Source organism: Nematolebias whitei, chromosome 7 (genome assembly GCF_014905685.2).
Source record: "Nematolebias whitei isolate Nwh7 chromosome 7, NemWhi1, whole genome shotgun sequence".
Classification (NCBI taxonomy): domain Eukaryota; kingdom Metazoa; phylum Chordata; class Actinopteri; order Cyprinodontiformes; family Rivulidae; genus Nematolebias; species Nematolebias whitei.
In genome coordinates, this window is record NC_056504.1 from 43,870,593 (window position 1) to 43,888,889 (window position 18,297).

General features: G+C 40.7%; 3 protein-coding genes across 3 annotated transcripts in view; 1 reads left to right on the forward strand and 2 right to left on the reverse strand.

Moving 5' to 3' along the window:
* il10 (interleukin 10) overlaps positions 1–901 on the forward strand; it is a 2,921-nt gene extending 2,020 nt beyond the window's left edge. The window contains exons 4-5 of the mRNA XM_037678943.1: positions 611–673; positions 803–901. Coding sequence (XP_037534871.1) covers positions 611–673; positions 803–901 — 162 coding nt within the window. The remainder of the gene's footprint in view (positions 1–610; positions 674–802) is intronic.
* Positions 1–18,297, reverse strand: part of LOC119411943 (serine/threonine-protein phosphatase 6 regulatory ankyrin repeat subunit C-like) — a 1,101,338-nt gene that overhangs the window by 489,035 nt on the left and 594,006 nt on the right. The window lies entirely within an intron of this gene.
* The window catches only part of mapkapk2a (MAPK activated protein kinase 2a), a 32,414-nt gene continuing 30,544 nt past the window's right edge, over positions 16,428–18,297 (reverse strand). The window contains exon 10 of the mRNA XM_037678929.1: positions 16,428–16,977. Coding sequence (XP_037534857.1) covers positions 16,828–16,977 — 150 coding nt within the window. The 3' untranslated portion in view covers positions 16,428–16,827. The remainder of the gene's footprint in view (positions 16,978–18,297) is intronic.

The window sequence follows — 18,297 nt, forward strand, 5'->3', positions numbered from 1 at the left end:
GGTAATACCAGATGGCTAGGCCTCAGACTGACGAAGCCTCTTGGATGAGGGGCGAAACGTTTCTTTTTAACAAAAAAAACGAAGTCCAGATGACATGATTCAACCTTTTTTGTTGTTATATACCTGGATGACTGAGAAAACAAACTTTGTGTTTTTGAAACCATTAGTGAAAAGGCCAGACTTCAGGGGTATCTGAGGCAGGCTTGAAACACAAGAGTCAGGGTGGCTTCTGGGTAATACCAGATGGCTAGGCCTCAGACTGACGAAGCCTCTTGGATGAGGGGCGAAACGTTTCTTTTTAACAAAAAAAACGAAGTCCAGATGACATGATTCAACCTTTTTTGTTAGAAAGAAAGAAAAAACATTATAACTAATCAAGACACATTTGTGGCTTCTGCTTCAATAATAGAAGCGTTTCGCCCTTTTTGACAGTTTTTGTTAAAGGGAAAGAAGAGAATCAGTGTTTCTTTTATTTATTTATTTTTTAGTTTCTTTTTAATTAGCTCCTAACAAACTGCCTGAGCATACCGACTTAACCCACCAGAGCAAATTCAGGGCAATATTCTGACAAACTGAAATAACATGTTTTTTTTTCTCGTTTTTCTTTCAGAGACACTATTTCTCCTGCAAAAAACAGTTTGAAATCAAAAATCTAACCTCAACTTACACTCAGGTGAGCGCCAACATGACACAAATAGAAGTGACATGTTCTGATTTTTCTGTTCCGTGAATAAAAATGAGGAGATGATCTGTAATTGTCTTGTCTGGTAAAATATCTAAGGTATGACGTGTTTGTTTGCAGATGGAGAGTAAAGGTCTGTTTAAGGCCATGGGGGAGCTGGACTTGTTGTTTAACTACATTGAGACATACCTGGCATCTAAACGGCACAGAAACTTGTGAATTTTGCTCAAACATCAAATCATTGCATCACTGTGTTCCCTTTGGGAGGATAAAAGGACTTCTTGTCTGCATCCAGTGCATAATATTCAGAAATATGAATGTTTTTATCAGCCAACTCTTGTCTTTGTTGTTCAAAGACTCAAGTTTTTTTTTTTTTGTCCTAGGGACAATTGTTGTTTATGAATGTTATTGTGTCATACACTTGAATCTGTCAAAAAATGTGATATTTATTATTTTTAATATGTGTCATATGTGTATTTTTGGTATTTATTATTTTTTCTACTGAGAAATGCAAATAAAAACCCTACAAAGAACCAATTTGCCTGATTTCCTTGTACAATATGTTATATAACTGCTATCAAGCGACAGCTTGCTGGAATGAGTAAACACACTTATCACATCCTGAAAACGTACACAGTGTAAAGTCAACAGGCTGATGCTCTAACCTCAAACGTAACCCATATACATCAGTTACCAGCAGCAGTGTATGCTAACTTACCGTAACTAGCCAGCCTCACCCTCATGGCAATTGCATGCTTGCACAAAAAAAAAAAAAAAAAAGAATACAAGCACGCAAAAGCGATCTTTCTTAGTCACACACATATAAAGCCCAACTATCACTTGAGGTGGGAGCATTTTAAATCGAAACATACGAACTTACTGGTTGTATTGCACTGCTGTCGCTTTAGTCAAAGTGGCACACAAACGCATTCAGTTCTCTAAATGTAGTGATATTACTGGGTCTGACTCTGCTCCGTCCTGACTTGACTCAGGGCTCAACACTGAAACTACTCTAAGACTTTTTGCAACTCATATGCTTAGTCAACGTGGGACGATTTGCATAGTATCATTCCAACAATGACAGAACTTGTGAAAAAAAAAAAAAGATATAATTCACAACATCGGTTCTACAGAGCATGACTCGTTAGCTTTAGCTCTGGTTGTAACGAACTTCATACAGATGACTCAATTCATTTTTTTTTTATTAGAATAGCATTAACATTTTTGTGCTCCTTGCACACGTGTGGCAGTTTTCGTTGCTTGTGTGTGAACCGAAAAGGGTTGTTGTGGAATGAGTACTGACTATTTGGTTAAGACAGCAGTGGTTTTGAGGCAGGGTGGGAAAAACTAGAGTCAGTGTGTGCAAAGACGCAACGATGGTACGGTGCAAAGAGGAGTGCTTCACACTTCACAGACACCTCTCCCTCCTTGAGTAAAGTCTGAGTGGTCAACAGACGGGGAAACTAAAGACATGAGCTCATGTCTATCTGAAGCACCAGTGACATGGGTCTTATGTGATAGTATTCTTTGACTCTTCTCAATGTCTGAGGACAGAGGCTGTCAGACCCAAGATTAAAAAATATGTATGTATGCAATCTGTGTTTTGTGTGACCTATGAAAGTATTGCAATGGTATACCTGTTGCAAAACATGTTCCTGCACAAAACGTTTGTATCTGTTGAGAGTTCTTACAACTCAAAACAAGACTGTCCAACATTAGTGCAATGCAACAATGCATGGTGATGCAAGTCATTCTGTAATACCACAAAAAGTAGAATGATTAACATATTTGACTGCTCTGCTGATGAATTTCTGAAAAGCAAATTACCACAAAGTACAAAAAACAAAAATGGGTAAAAGAGCCAGAACTGAGAGGTTTTATTTATTTATTTGCTTTAAGAGAGGCCGAACTTGTTCCCGTAATAAAAAATAAAAAAAAACCTGTGGCTTTACAACAGTTTTCAGTCAGGTCATCTGGACAGTTTCTTTTTTTTTTTTTGTGCAGAAACGTTTCACCTTCGATCCGGAAGGCTTCATCAGTCAAGGAAACACACAACAAAACTGATTCTTCCCCCAACAGCTTACTCCAAAGTGGAACAAACCAGTTATGTTGGTGCTAAGATCGTCTCTTTGTCACGCCCCCTCCTCCATTGCCGGCCCTCTTCCTTGTTGACAGTCATGTCAAATTGGTTAAAAACACCAAAGTCCATGCTCAATAAATCCAGGTATACAATCCAACATTTTTCAGTCAGGTCATCTGGACAGTTTCTTTTTTTTTGTGCTGAAATGTTTCACCTTCGATCCAGAAGGCTTCATCAGTCAAAGAAACAAACAACAAAACTGATTCTTTCCCCAATAGCTTACTCCAAAGTGGAACAAACCAGTTATGTTGGTGCTAAGATGTAGCTATATTTCCAGTTCTACTCCCTAAAGTTGAGGTTTTTTTTTTAAGTGTGTTCTATGAAAAGGTTATGAAAATTTTATATCTAACACTTCATCTTCATTCTATCTCTCCAAGTTGAGATATTTCAGAGTTACATTCTAGCATGATTGATGAGTTAATGGTTAGTCCAAGCAGGAGGAACCAAGACCAAAGTGAATGGCTCTCATCTTAAAAATACTCAAAATTTAAAAAAAATCTTTGCCTTATGGCTCAGCTCCCTCTTCACATTAACGAACCGGTACAGAGTCCACAATCCTGCAGATGCTGCACCAAGCCGTCTGTCTGCTGATTCTCATCCCAGCCACTTCACATTCGGCTGCAAACCGCTCCAGTGAGAGCTGAAGATCACGGCACGATGACGCCAACAGGACCACATCATCTGCAAAGAGCAGAGACGGAATCCTGAGGCCACTGAATTGGAATTCATCCGCCCTTTGGCTGCATCGAGAAATTCTGTCCATGTAAGTTATGAACAGAATTGGTGACAACGTGCAGCACTGGCAGAGTCCAACTCCCACCCTGAAGGGGTCCGACTTACTACCGGCAATGCAAACCAAACTCTTGCACCGCTTGTATAGGGACCGTTCACCCCATATCAATGGGCCCCATACTCACAGAAACCATGCAATGCAAAATTACTAGCATGCCGGTAGTAAACATTTGATAAAATAACATTTGCATGAGCTGCTTTGTTCACACTCACCATTAGCTCGTCAAGTTTGTTTCTCTAGTCAGAGTTTGTACATAAAGCTGTCTACAACAGGTAAGATAATCATTGTTCATAACTTTACTCTAGAGTTCCACTTTAAAAGAGTCAAATTAATTCGTTTTAAGCATCAACCTTAAATATACTGAACAAAAATATAAACGCAACACTTCACAGGCCACAATCAACAGCCTGATCAATTCTTCAAAAAAAGATGTGTTGCGCTGCGTGAGGCAAATGGTGGTCACACCAGATACCGACTGGTTTTCTGACCCTCCCCCATGGAACAATAAAGCTGCCCATTTTAGAGTGGCCTTTTATTGTGGTCAGCCTAAATCACACCATCACCATTCATCTCACTGTTTGGGGTGGTCCCTGTGGATATGTCCTTCAGCAAGTATGAGAAGGAAGTGATTGCTTTTGGCGCTCTCCTGGCCAGAAGACTGGTTTTGTGCAATTGGAAGGACCCACACACCCCCAGCATATGCACATTGGATAAAAGAGGTGATGTATCATATCCATCTAGAAAAAAATAAGATGTACCCTGAAGGGTTATGTTAAAAGATTTTGGGACACGTGGCAGCCTTTTATGCTGTATGCGGAAAACTCGTCAATGCCTGTGTAATTAATTTTAATTTATTTATGATGTGTGACTGATCCAGTGCGGGAGGGAAAGGGTGGGAGGGTTCTTTTGTTTTATGTCCTTTGTGTTTTGTGTTTTATATGTTCAAAATTACAAATGAGTAAAAAGACTTTGATTAAAAAAAACAAAACAAAAAAAACATGACATATATTCCAAAAGGATAAAGATCTTTGAAAAAAGATCAGGACCCAAAAAAATTACATTGAAACAAATTTTAAAAGAATATCTGATGAGTCAAGAACTTGATCAAGTTCGCAAAAGACCATAATATCAAAGTGACTCATCAGTTAGTATAATGAAATGTGTCAGAGCAGGATGCTAATCTACCGCCTATAGTAAATTGGAAATGTGTGTCATCAGCACAGCTTCAGGAAATGTGTAAAGGACACTTTGTGAAATGGTAAAATAAGTATTTGGTGACTTTTGAAGTGTCTTTTCCTGTCTCTTTCATCAAAAAAAAATAAAAAAAAATAGAGCTCTTCAATGAAATATAAAGCTGCATTTCACAACAATCATTCAGTCAGGATCCATGTCTTTTGTGTCATTTTCTGAGTATTTCTGTGATTCTGGTATTTTTGCTTTACTTGTGTTTTCCCTTCATGTAGTTCAGCTCCTGCTCCTCGCACCTGATCCTCATCGTCTCTCCCCAGGTGTTGTCTTTTCTCCCAGTTTCATTTCAAGCTTGTGTCCTTTTCCCTGTCATTCATGTTCGGGACGAGTTCTTCTGTGTTTTTATGATTTGGTGTGTGTTTTGCTGCTTTGTTCAGCCGTTTTTGTTTTCTCTTGTTTAATGAATTAATCTATTTTACTCGAGTCTTGAGTTTTTGGTTCTGCACTTTGGGTTTGACATTTCTACTAAACATGATAGAACACACAAACCTGCTGAAGAACCCAGACGTCCACCTCTCCACTCATTTGGAAGCTGCTTAGATTCCCCTCAGGAAACTCATGGACATCACCGATCAGCTTCAAAAACTGCTTTTCTCTGCTGCTAAGAACCTGGACCTTAAACACATTGGCCCAGTTTCCCGTCCAGGGATTAAGCCTTAGTTATAGATTAAATCACATTTTAAACCAGGATTTATTGAAACAGCTTTCTTAGATATAGATTATAGTAGTCCCAGACTTGTTCTAGTCTTGAGTTAAATAATCTACGGTCTTGAAGGAAGACCTGAACTAATCCAGGTCTAAATGAAGACTTAAATTAAACCTGGCCAGAGGCAGGTTTAACTTCAGAGTAAAGGCTGTGGATGGGAAAATGGATTATCTTGACTGCATCAATGATGCTGTAAGACCAGAAAGAAGATTTCCCAGAGACAGAAGTAACCCGCTGAATGAATTTGATGATACAGATTTCCGTGACCCTTTTCGTACGTGCCAAAACACTGCAGCTGAAATCATTTGTTTGCTTCAAAGATTTCATGTGACTCGGTAAGAGGAACACCTATACCTCCTTCCTTAAAAGTACTTATCACTTAGAGAAAATATGGTTCATTACTGAATAAATTTCGGTTGAATTGCGATTGTAATGGAACACTTTTATTTCATAATGGCACAAGGTCAACAGAGGCATTGTTAGAAAAAACACTGAAGTTTTGCTGGTGCTTCATGTCTCCATCTATTTGACTGACCACTCCACTTGAGGGACTTTTATCTTGAGTTCATGTTCTTCTTTTAGATTTTGCAATTTGTGCTCATGAAACTCTCTAGCAAGTTTTTCATGAATAGCCAGCCTTTTCACTCTTGCTGTGCGGCCTGGGATTTAAGACACTGGCTGCTGCCGCAGGTGCAGAGGTCTGATTTTTCTGACTCCGTTCTGGCTCCTCTGACGTCTGATTTAAAGCTCAGGTCGTCTTTTTCCAGAGAGAATTTTTCCTTTTTATTTATAGTGCAAAAGATGGTACTATGTAGCTTACCTGAGCAGGACAATAAATACACACAGACACACACATTGTAACAAAGAGTATTGAAGAGTTTCCCCACCTGAACTGTTCAGATGATCATCATCTGGGATGCCTTCCAAGGGTTGTTGGCTTTCAATCATCCCAGTCAATAAATCTCCCAGGTCATGGGTCTGTGGTCTAACTGGGGGTCCCCCAACTGTCTTGAAACGCTCCCTACGAGTAATGGCTGCCGTTTTCTTCAGCTGTATTTTGATGTTTTTCCACAGGACCTTTACAAGGCAATATATGGCCTCGTATGAGCAAACGCATTTCATCGTGAGCGATTAGAATAATCACGTTACAGTAAATAATATAATTAAGTCTTACCTGAATCTGTTGGCGGGTCCTGTTGGTAACTTTTTCATTTGAGTTATAGTGATTCACAATTGCAGTCCATGTGTTTCGTTTTATTATTTCTGCAGTTGAATCGTGATGCTTGTCCTCAATTATGGGATATTTTGAAATAATTTCCTTCAAAAGCATCTTCTCACTTTCACTGAAGTCTTTTGAACGCTTTCTTTTTCCGTTGTCCGTGCTTGGTCAGAAGTCAAACTCCTGCTCCATACACATAGACTGCTGAAATTTATACTAGGAAAATTCCACCCCAGGTTTTTAGAGAAACCTCACCTTTGCACCATGGGCACATTGTTAATCTGATTCCACTTCCAGTACATGATCTGACTGGTCCTTGATCACCTTAGTCAGAGACCCTGAAGTCTGGAACGAGTTAATCTGAAGTTAAACAACATCTCAGAAAGCAATCGGATTAGTGTGGATTAAGTTAGACAAGATTAGTTTAGTCCTGGTTTTATTTAAGCCCCGACTGAGACACTGGTTCATTACGACTTGCCTCCGTATCAAAGATGTTCTGTTTTCAGACCCGAACTTTTCCATTTGCCACAATTCACACAACTACAGTACTCACCAAAATAAGAACTTTAAAGGGACAACTAATAATCTCCTCCGTCTCCAACAGTCCTCACATTAGCCAGTCTGCTCCACCTTCAGTTTTCCACATGCCTGCTCCTCCACCTATGTCCCCGGTGTTTCCTGTATGTCACCATCCACACCATTGTCGTGCCTCCATCAAGAAAACACTCAGCATCAAATCCGAGCTCCTCCTGCAGCTCCACTTTCCTGTCTCCAGTGGTCCTCATTCTCCTAAGCAGCAGCTCCTCCATCCACCTCTGTGTCTGCTGCGTTCAGTGGCCAAAATGAACCAGATCATGTCGCTGCTGCAACAGGTTCCAGCCGCCAGCCTTAACACTATTCTCAGCCACAGAATAAGCAGCATCCAGATGGACCACATCAGCCCCTGTGGTTCCCCAACCATCTTCTCCTGTGGTTTCCCAGTCCCCAGACTCTGTAGCTGCACCACCATCATTTCTGAGCCTAATATGGTGGCACCTCCAGAGTTTCCTGTGCAGCCAAGAGAGGCTGATCCTCTAGAGTTATATACAACTGCTCCGGTGTCAGAATAAGCAGCCGATCCTGTCTCAGACACAAAAAAGTTAAATCATGTCATCTGGACAGGTTATTTTTGGTAAAAACATTTCATCTTTCATTCCAAAGACTTCGTCAGTCTGAGGCCTGCCACCAAGATCTGTCTTATAAATAGCACCTTATTGATGTGCTTCAAACCAGCCTGCTGTGAAATTCACATAAACTGTCTTTACACATGCAAAAAGGGAACCAAACATCCAAAACAATCAATCATCAGTGCATAACAATCAAAATGTTTTAGGTCTGATGGACAACTTGCTACTCGCAGAAACAGCTTGAGGACAACCTGGCCAAAATGGTTCAGAAAAAGGTTTGTAAGCTCAATAATCCAGGTAAATAAATCACCAAAAAAGTTCAATCGTGTCATCTAGACAGTTTCCTTTTGGAAGAAACGTTTCATCTTTCATCCGAAAGACGGTCTGTCTGAGGCCTGCCACCAAGATAAACAGCCAATCCCGTCTCAGCCGCAGAAGCAACTGCTCAAGTCTCAGTTGTCGAAGCAGCAGCTCTTGTCTCAGCTCCACGAGCCCTCCGAGTCAGCTGAGCTCCAGAAGCTGTCTGCAGTACCTGCAGCTAAACTGGCATCAACAGAACCAACAGTTCCAGTATCCTTAGCATCTACAGTCCTACAAGTTCCAGAGTCACTAATTCTAACCTAAAAGTCATGCAGACCCCATCACCGCAGCAAGGCATCACCTGAAGCAGATCCAACACCAGCCATTCCCACTCCATCAGTTGCAATCCCTGTTTTCCCATCAACACATCCTCCTGAGTCCGAGCGCAGCCTGCAGCAACTGAACTACATCCTGAGACCCCCAAAGCATTGGGGGGTACTGTCATGAGCCGTTTCTTTTGTGCTATTTTCTGAGTATTTATGTGATTCTGGTATGTTGTTTTACTTGTTTTTCCCCCCTCATGGAGTTCAGCTCCTGCTCCTCTGACCTGATCATCGTTGTCTCTCTCCTGGTGTTGTATTTCCTCCTTCATAAGTTTCAAACATGTCCTGTTTCTCATTTGTTCTCCGTGCATTGTGCCTTCCATGTTAGTTTCCGCTTCATGCTCTTCTAGAGTTCCTAGAGTTTCCAAAAGCAGAATGGGAGGAAGATCTTTCAGTTATCAGGCTCCTCTCTTGTGGAACCAACTTCCAGTTTCTGTCCATGAGGCTGACACATTGTCCAGTTTTAAGACTGGGATGAAGACTTTCCTTTTTGATAAATCCTATAGTTAGGGTTGGCTTGTTATGATGTCTTAAGCTTAGACTACTAGAGGACAAGTTGACCTCATTTCCTAAAATGAATTGTTAAAACTAAATAATTTTCATTTTATACTATTTCTATCTTAACGTGATTTTTGACCTGTCATTGTGTATCTGTTCCTCTCAAACCCAGCCGATCGAAGCAGATTGTCGCTTGTTCTGAGTCTGGTTCTGCTAAAGGTTTCTTCCTCATGAGGGAGTTTTTCCTTTCCACTGTCGCCTGCAGGCTTGCTCAAGATGAGAGTTCTGTGATGGAGTTAAATTCAAAGCAGTCTGCTCCTCAGATAAATAATGTTAAATTATTATTTTTTATATATGAATGTTTCTGTTCAGTGCCCTGAGACGACTTCTGTTGTGACTTGGCGCTGTATAAATAAACTGAATTGAACTGAACAGTTATTTTTTATGAGTATGTTTGGCTGCTTCATTCAGCTTTTTTGTTTTATTTTCTCTTGATAATAAATATGTTTACCATATTTATTTTTACTCTCGAGTCCTGAGTTATTGGTTTTGTACTTTGGGCTCGAAATTTACCAAACATGATACTCAGAGGTAAGACTAATACTCAGTATAAACAACTATATCGTTGTGCAACAAGTGAAACTCTACTTCCTGATTACTGACACGTAACAATCGGCATGTATCATCCTCTTTTCTTTTTCTTTACATAATATGTACCATTTCAACGTGTCCTGCGTAACAACCTGGAAAACTTGGAAATCCAAAACTTGAATTGGACACGTTTACTCAAACAAATAAAACCCAGAAACTGATCATGTTAAAAGGTCACATGACCAGACTGGAAGTATCACAATATCAGATCAAATAGATGACATAATTTGTAGTGCAAATACACTGCTGGTCCTGGGTCAGCAGAGTGTGCTGAATACAAGCTGTGATTCCACGTTGACTGGATTTAGACAGCCACTGCATCTTCATCTGTCAAAGTCAATGCTCAGGTGTTGTAACTGGTCCCTGAGATCTGGCATGTCGGCATCAGCATTGAAATCAGTGCTAATCTCACACAGGTTCAATTGGGGAAAGACTGGGGATACTGGTTGACCACAGGAGGACCTCAGAATAACATAGACAATCCTGTTGACACACACTGAGCATGGAAAGGAGCAGTCTCGCTGAAAGACTCCATCTGGAGTTAGACATAGAGATGGCAACACATGTGTGCCTCTCCACAACAATATCAGGACTGATCATACTCCTCGGCACCAATGGTATGCTCACATGATCCGTGGTAATGCAGAAGTGAGATTTTTTGCTGAATATGACACAATGCCACAAGTCGCCTTCCAGTTCCAGTGTTGTGGCCAAAGTAGGAAGAGGAAGACACGAAGCCCCAGCTTGTTGGTTGTTATCAGTTTGTTGCAAAAGACATGCCAACAGAAAATCCCAGGAATGAGACCGCTCCAAGCAGTAGTCTGTTAAACTTAAAATTGCCAAAGAGCCTTTTTTTAAACAAAGCTTATCAGTAAGACCTCCAGCCTCATCATTACTGGAAAGCATATCACTTTGAGAGCACAGACCTGGTATTAAAATGTGAACAGATGCACGACTACAGCATACAGGACAAAACATTTACCTCATAATAAGATCTCAGAAGACCAGTAAATCAGTACCTCTTTGTTTTCCACAACAACTGCATCACTCCAACCACATCTGTCCGCTTGGTGCTTGTAGCCAACATCCTGAGGCAGAACACTTCAAAAACCAAAGAGGTCATTGTAGACTTCCCAAGTCCAGAGTGGACTATGCCCCTCTTCAAATCATGGTGGCGACGGTATCCTCATTCAGATTCAAGGGTCCAGCAAAGACCACACTTCCTGAGGATCCTCAAAAAGAATAAATCGACTCAGAGACTGCTGATGACCTTTGACAGATCCACCCAAGAGAGTATCTCATACTGCCTCTCTGCCTGGTGTGCTGGGAGCTTGGCTGCAGACAGGAAGGCCCTGCAGCCCAGAAAATCACAGGCTGCCTTCTGCCCAACCCTAACCCTAACTGATGTTACCAATGTTCAACAGTTCGAATTGCTGCTACTTTTGCCAATTATCAGAGTCAGAGATTCTTTATTGTCATTCGCACCTCATGTGGTACATGTGGTGGAGCGAAATTATGTTCACAGGGTCCCAGTTACATCCAACAATAAAATGTATAAGAAAAAACAGCAATAACATCCAAGACATGAACTAAGAAAAACATCAACCAAATATACACCAAGCACCCATAACACAAAAACATTGAACATCAGCACAAACATGAACATGAGTCTGTGCGAGCGGATGTGCACGCATGAACACCTCAACATTGAAACAGATCAGCAGCAACACGATGTGGTTTTTCACAGTGACTATTCTAGTTAGAGATTCATGCGTCTAACAACCTCAGGGTAGAAGCTGCTCCTCAGTCCAGTGGTTCTACACTTAATGCTCCTCAACCCCCTTCCTGAGGGGAGTGGGGCAAAAAGTGTGCGTGCTGGGTGAGTGGGGTACCTCATGATGCAGGTGGCCCTATGTGTGACATATAACAACAATAAAACCATTCTATTCTATTCCTAACAACTCTTGTGTTAAAGGCTAACTGTTGATGACAGATGTCATGGGGTTCTGTAACACTTGGTGCACAATAAACATTATTGTATACATTAAACAAGGAGCAGCTGATTAACATCTCAAAGCTCAAAAGCTCAACTACAACACCAAATCCCAAACGAGTTGAAAAGGAGGTGCCGTGGATGAATTCCCATCAACCTGGCAGTGGTGTTCAAGTACCTGACCTCCAAGATCCTGGAGCTGGTGGGAAACTCTGCTCGTGACAATGGGAGGACCGGGATCATCCCCCGTACCTTCAGCTGTCTGTGACAACGAGGAGCTCGACAGACTGCTGGGAGGAGTGACCATCGCTCAGGGAGGAATTCTCTCAGTCCTGCTGCCCAGGAGGACCAAGAGGCCCGCCGGATCTGACATCAAGCTGGATCCGAATGGACGGATCGGTATTTGTGGCCAGATTCTTCGGCTTCGCTGCAGGAGATCCTTCCTGCCCACAGCTATCAGGATCTATAACAACTTTTGAATGAAACCAGGATGATGGGCTACAACAGTTCTTAATTTCCCTTTGGGATTAATGAAGTATTTTTGAACTGAATAGAATTGAAAACATACATTCCTGTTTGTGTGGTCTGTCTTCAACACACCTTTATGGTGTGTGTTGTTGCCCTCTCAATGGTTCCAGCAACATCAAGTAACCGCAATATTTGTACACCACACATGTTGCAGTTGCACAATATAACCACCCGACCTCCTACAAAACCACGATGTGACCCCTCAAACTTTGCCAAGTTCTGGTAAGGCTGTGTAATGCATCCACAAGGCATCATACGTGTCTGGTGGCTTCTACCCACTTTTTGATTGACTGTCAGCTGTTCCAGCAATTGCTTAATACTAAGTGCTATTTGATATCCGTCTTGGACGCCTCGTTACAAATCGAATCATTTACGTACCGGTCTGCATGATGCGTTCAAATCGGACCGTTCCTTCTCGTCAATGGGTGTAGTTATTGTGAGACATTTGGACAGCCGTTCTTGGAAGACAAAGAACGACTTCCCATAAAAGAGACATGCTTAAAATAATCAGCTATGATGTGAACCAGATATCAAAGCAACCGCACTAACCACAACAAGTGGGTAAAGGTGTACCGAACAGAAAAAGCATACAACGTTCCAGAACAAGTGAAAGATAATCTTTTTTGTTGTTCGACATGTAAAAGTGATAACGACACACTTTCCATTTGAAAAACTTGAGTTTCTTGACAGTGTCGCGTGTGTGCGTGATGGTTCTGTTGTAGGTGTGTCTGGTGTGGGTCAGTCAGCACCTTTAGGTGAGAGGATGTGTTTGTGTGCGACAGGCAGGGCGGCACGCCACTTCAAAGAACCGTGAACTGTATGTTGCCGCCTCAGCTGAGAAGTCTCCTTCCTCCATACCCCACACCCCCACCCCCCACACGTTTTAAAGGCAGTACGCGACTTTGACATACTGCTGACACTTTTCATACAAAAAAATAATTTACTTCTTGTTTGCTATTTGTGAGGGAAATTTTTACACCTTGTATTTTTCCTTTGATGGCAAAAGCTAATGTTGAGTTTAATTTTGAGAAAAAAACACTTTTATTTAAGTTTCTTGCTCCAAACCTCCATTCTAGACGGCGCCAACCACATGGGGCCTCTACTGATGCTGTAACAATCAGACTGGGTGGGTGTCCTGTGGTTTACTATAGATCAGGGTAGAACATCCACTATTGGGACTCCCCTGCAGCCCCTTTCTCCCCCTTCCTCTCTGACAGAGATGACTATGGGTTTCGTCCCACTCAGAGCTGGAAGCTCAGAACCTACAGCTGGCCCTTACCTGAAGAGAAACAACCCTGAGCGCTGGCGGGAAACTTGCTCTAAACACCCCAGTGTTGGCAAATGTGTGTTGACTCAATGTCACTGTGCTGTTTTTGCTACGTAAACGCGTATATTCCAAGAGTCACTCGTGCTAGACGGGATGATAGTCTGTCACGGGTTGATGTGCACCCCGTGTCAAAGCTGCAAATCCCAAACCAACACAACAATCTGAGTCACTGATGGAAACGTGAACAGCCTGAAATCAAGTATTCACCAGTTGTTCAACCATCTTTAACCAGATTACATTTTAAGGGTTTTAGGTCAAGGTTTTCTTTGTTGTCATTCGCATCTCTCGTGGTGCATGTGGTGGAACAAAATGGTGTACACGGGGTCCCAGTTACATCCAAAAAAATATAAATTGTAAAAGAAAAACAGTAATAAGATCCAAGATATGAACTAAGAAAAACAACTTTTTTTGACCATGTCAGTAGTTTTCAAACTGGGGTCCCCGGGGGTCAGCGAGACGGTGCTTGGGGGTCTGCAAATATATTTACAAGCATGTAAATGTTTAACAACCCGTTAAAATACAGCAAAATGCAGGAACTCACGTCTACTTTATTCAAAATTTTCTGGTGGAGGACCCCCAGACCCCCCCACCCCGTTATGTGTTCCAGCATCGATCGGTTTATAAATGAAGCAGTTACGTGGTACAATACTGCCGTTATGATTCTGTTCAGTTTTACGTAAAGAAGTTTTCTGTAATCATTTGAAGAAGTGACAAAACATTTATGTTCATTGTGTGAAAAGGTAAAAATGTAAAGTGGTTTTTGATGCTGTTAATTTTCTCCAATGTTTGGATGTTGAAATTAAAAATTTCAAGTTAGTCTTGAATTAAAAATACCCCATGTTTAATAAAAGTATACAAATTGTATTAACACTATTAAAGATTAGGTCTTAAGTATTGATGTTACACAAATATTTCCATTGCATTAAAGAGACAAATTGAATATTATTTAATAAATGTGAGGGTAATGAGGGGGTCCCTGAACCCAAAAAGTTTGAGAACCCCTGCTGTAGCTCACATCCTCTTACCTCAGCTAAAACAACTGTTCATGAGTTAAATCACGTTTGACAGGAGTTCCTCACATAGTTCATTGTTTTAATGGCTTTTATTGGTCTTGTTCCATTTTATTTTTAGGATCAACCAGATGCTCTGATATTTTACCAGCCACTCAAACTGTACAAGTTGAGGCGATCAAGTCTTTGCAAAGGAAACGTTTGCCTTTTTCACAAAAACTTCTAACTTTAGAAAATACTAATAAAGTCCTGCTTGTTGCGTATTGTTTTAAAGTTTTACTGTATTCCATTTCTCTTACCCCTGGTCTAATACACATTTGTTGCTCTTTGTATCGAGTTATTTTTGCAGAGCGGCTCTTTGCAGCTTTTTATTCCTTTAAATAAAATTGACAAAAATATCTCCAATACCTAAAATCCAACCTAGTGCTTGACTAAAATAAATTTTACATAAACAGATTTTTATAATTTCCAAACTTTTCCCTAACAATACTTTAAAAACAAAATTATTTAACGTGGAAAAAAACCACAAAAACATTTGTGAATGTATAAAATATTGTCTTAAGCTGTAAGAACTATTATTCTGGCCTACTATTAAATGATTTTACAGTCAGGAAGAAAAAGACAAATTTGTGTTCCCGTGTTTTTATCTTTTTTTATTCCAAAGCAGAAGCAGTCAAAAGTACGGCAGGTGGAGCTGAAGAGACTCAAAGACGAGTACACACACACACACACACACACACACACACACACACACACACACACACACACACACACACACATCTACGCTTCTACTAAAAAATTGAAAAAAGGCCCAAACAAAAAAAAAAAAAAAAAGGTCACAAAAATTCAACTAACATTTTCACTGAGTGTTTTTGGTGTGACGTAGATAACATGGATGTGATTTTACAAAGTGGACCAAATCAAAGTAGTTTCCTATGACACCAAGTGAGCTGGGAAGTTCTTAACACTGAGAAGGATGACGAATCAAAGCAAAACAAAAACTTCTCCTCTGAGTGACGACAGCTTGCTGGTGTATGTCAGACTCTGCACCATAACCAAGTCCTCTGTATTTCCTTTCAGCGCAGGAAGAAGGCAGAACTGCATTGGGCCTGAAGAAATGAGGCAGAAACTCCTGAAAGTTGGGCTGCTGCAACCTCCAGAACCTCCAGCTGTCCGAGCTGCACTAATGGATGCTGCTGCTTACAAAACACACACACACGTGCACACACACACATACAAACACCCATATTGTGGCTTGACATCTCCCCAAAACCATTTAAATCAAAAGAAACAGGAACTAAATGAGTTTTTAAGTATTTCAGGCTAACAAACATCTGCATAGCATTAACCTGAAAAATATTCTAATTTATATATTCTGAAAGGTAACATTGGTAAAAGCATGAACCAAAAAAAAAAAAATAAAGGGTTTAAAAGCCATTTGTTGTCAAGGCCTATGCTAAAATGTTCATAAAATCCATGAAAAAATACAGTATTGTCTGTCTCCTACTCTCCAATGAGCTACATGCAGAGAAAGAAGAAACGGCTTCTTTCTCTGCCTGAAAACTATCCAACTGGAAACAAAAAACAAGGATGGGTTTGGGTAGGAGGAGGAGTGCATAGGCCTCGGTTCAACATTCTTAAACACGAAGTGGACCTAAAGACACTCCCTGTTCAAATCCCAGAAACTAGAGTACTTCCAGCTACAGTCAGGGACAAAGTCTTTACATTCCACTTGTCAGTTCAAAATACATCTGCTTGCTTTACATGAACAAAAAGAGGTGCTAATTTTTGGGATTTAGCCGTGTGATAACATTCACAGGTTGGGGGGCTGAAGCTAGAGGAGGGCAGTGGGCTAAAAGATAACTACTGCTAATGCTAAGGCTTCATGTTTTGTTCCAACATTCAAGCCCCTCCGAGTACACACCCTGATATCTTCTGGATTTCATAATCTCAAAACTGGTGTAAAAAAACACTAAATGGACTCATCGCTCCGCCGGGGCAAAACGATGAACTTGTTAAAATGGTACAGTAACAAAAAAAAACAAACACTAATATGAAACAATAGACTTTGCCAAGGAAAAAATAAAAAACACTGAAAGAAACCCATGCAACGCGACACGTGTCGACAAATTATTGCTTCCTTTTCACAACTTGTGTTGTATGTGCATGCAAGCGTGCATCTTTCAGTGAGCAGCAGAATTCGGGTCTTGCATGGGATTATTGGCTTTCTTTCTCCTTTTTGTTAGCAGTGGATTGGTCGAGTCTTCGATGGTCTTGATTTTAATTTGCTCGTAGTCGACTCTCATTGTTGCCAAGGCACTGGTCATTTCCTCCTGCGAAACAAGAAAAAGCAAGCCGTTAGGCAGCTTGGTTTACTCACTCTTCACTTTGAGCATTCCTGTTTTGTCTTTAGTGTATTTGCTGATAACCAAACGAGCCAAATTAATTTTTGTAAAACTGAATGAACACCTATACACAGCAGCCTTATTGAAGCAAGGCTGACGTTGCAACTACAGTGATCCCTCACGTATCGCAGTGAAGTTTCAGAGGCGCCTGCGGTAGGTGAAAATCTGCAAAGTAGCAGCGTTATATTGATTTTATTATTTATATAGGCTTTAAAAACCTTTCCCACTCTTATAAACACTTTATATGCTCTTAAACACTTTGTTGATGGTGATGAAGACGATGAGATGAAGTTACAGTACTGCACAGAAAGTACAGTACACACAATATCAAATACCGGGTTTAAAAAACCTGCTGTGATACAATAAAGCTGCAAGAAGCAAAATAGTGAGGGATGACTGAATTAATGCAAATTCAACCAATACCCACAAACGTTGCTCAGTTACAACAGTGACCAAACCCCTTAGAGCCCTGCCCTGGTTCATGTCCAGAATCTGAGTCTGGCTCAGAGAGCAAAATGAAAACTTGTCCAAACGACCAAATCTAATATTCTCTCTAAATTCATGTCAAGTGAGTGTCCGAACACGTTACATGTTTTACTGTCGTGGATCAGAGGCAAAAATTGTTGCTTGACAAACTTTTCTTCACAAAACACAGTGGTGCCTGAATGTTTGTGAATTAGTTAGACAATTCTATATTTCTGCATAAATCGGACCTAAAACATCACCAGATTTCACACAAGTCCTAAACGTAGATAACGAGAACCCAGTTAAACAAATGAGATTGAGGTCGCAGAGAACCCAGGGTAACTTCTAACAACTGAAGGTCTCTCTCACATTAATGTTGATGTTCATGAGTCCACCATCAGGAGAACACTGAACAACAATGGTGTCATGGCAGGGTTAAAGGAGGAAGTTACTGTTCTGCAAAAAGAACATGGCTGCTCGACTGCAGTTTGCTAAAGATCACGTGGACAAGTTGTTGGAAGAATGTTTTGTGGACAGATGAGACCAAAATAGAAGTTTTTGGTTTAAATGATAAGAGTTATGTTTGGAGAAAGGAAAACTCTGCATTCCTGCATAAGAAACTTATCCCACCTGTGAAACATGGTGGTGGTAGTATCATGGTTTGGGCCTGTTTTGCTTCATCTGGGCCAGGACGGCTTACCATCATTGATGGAACAATGAATTCTGAATTATATCAGAGAATTCTGAAGGAAAATGTCAGAACATCTGTCCATGAACTGAATC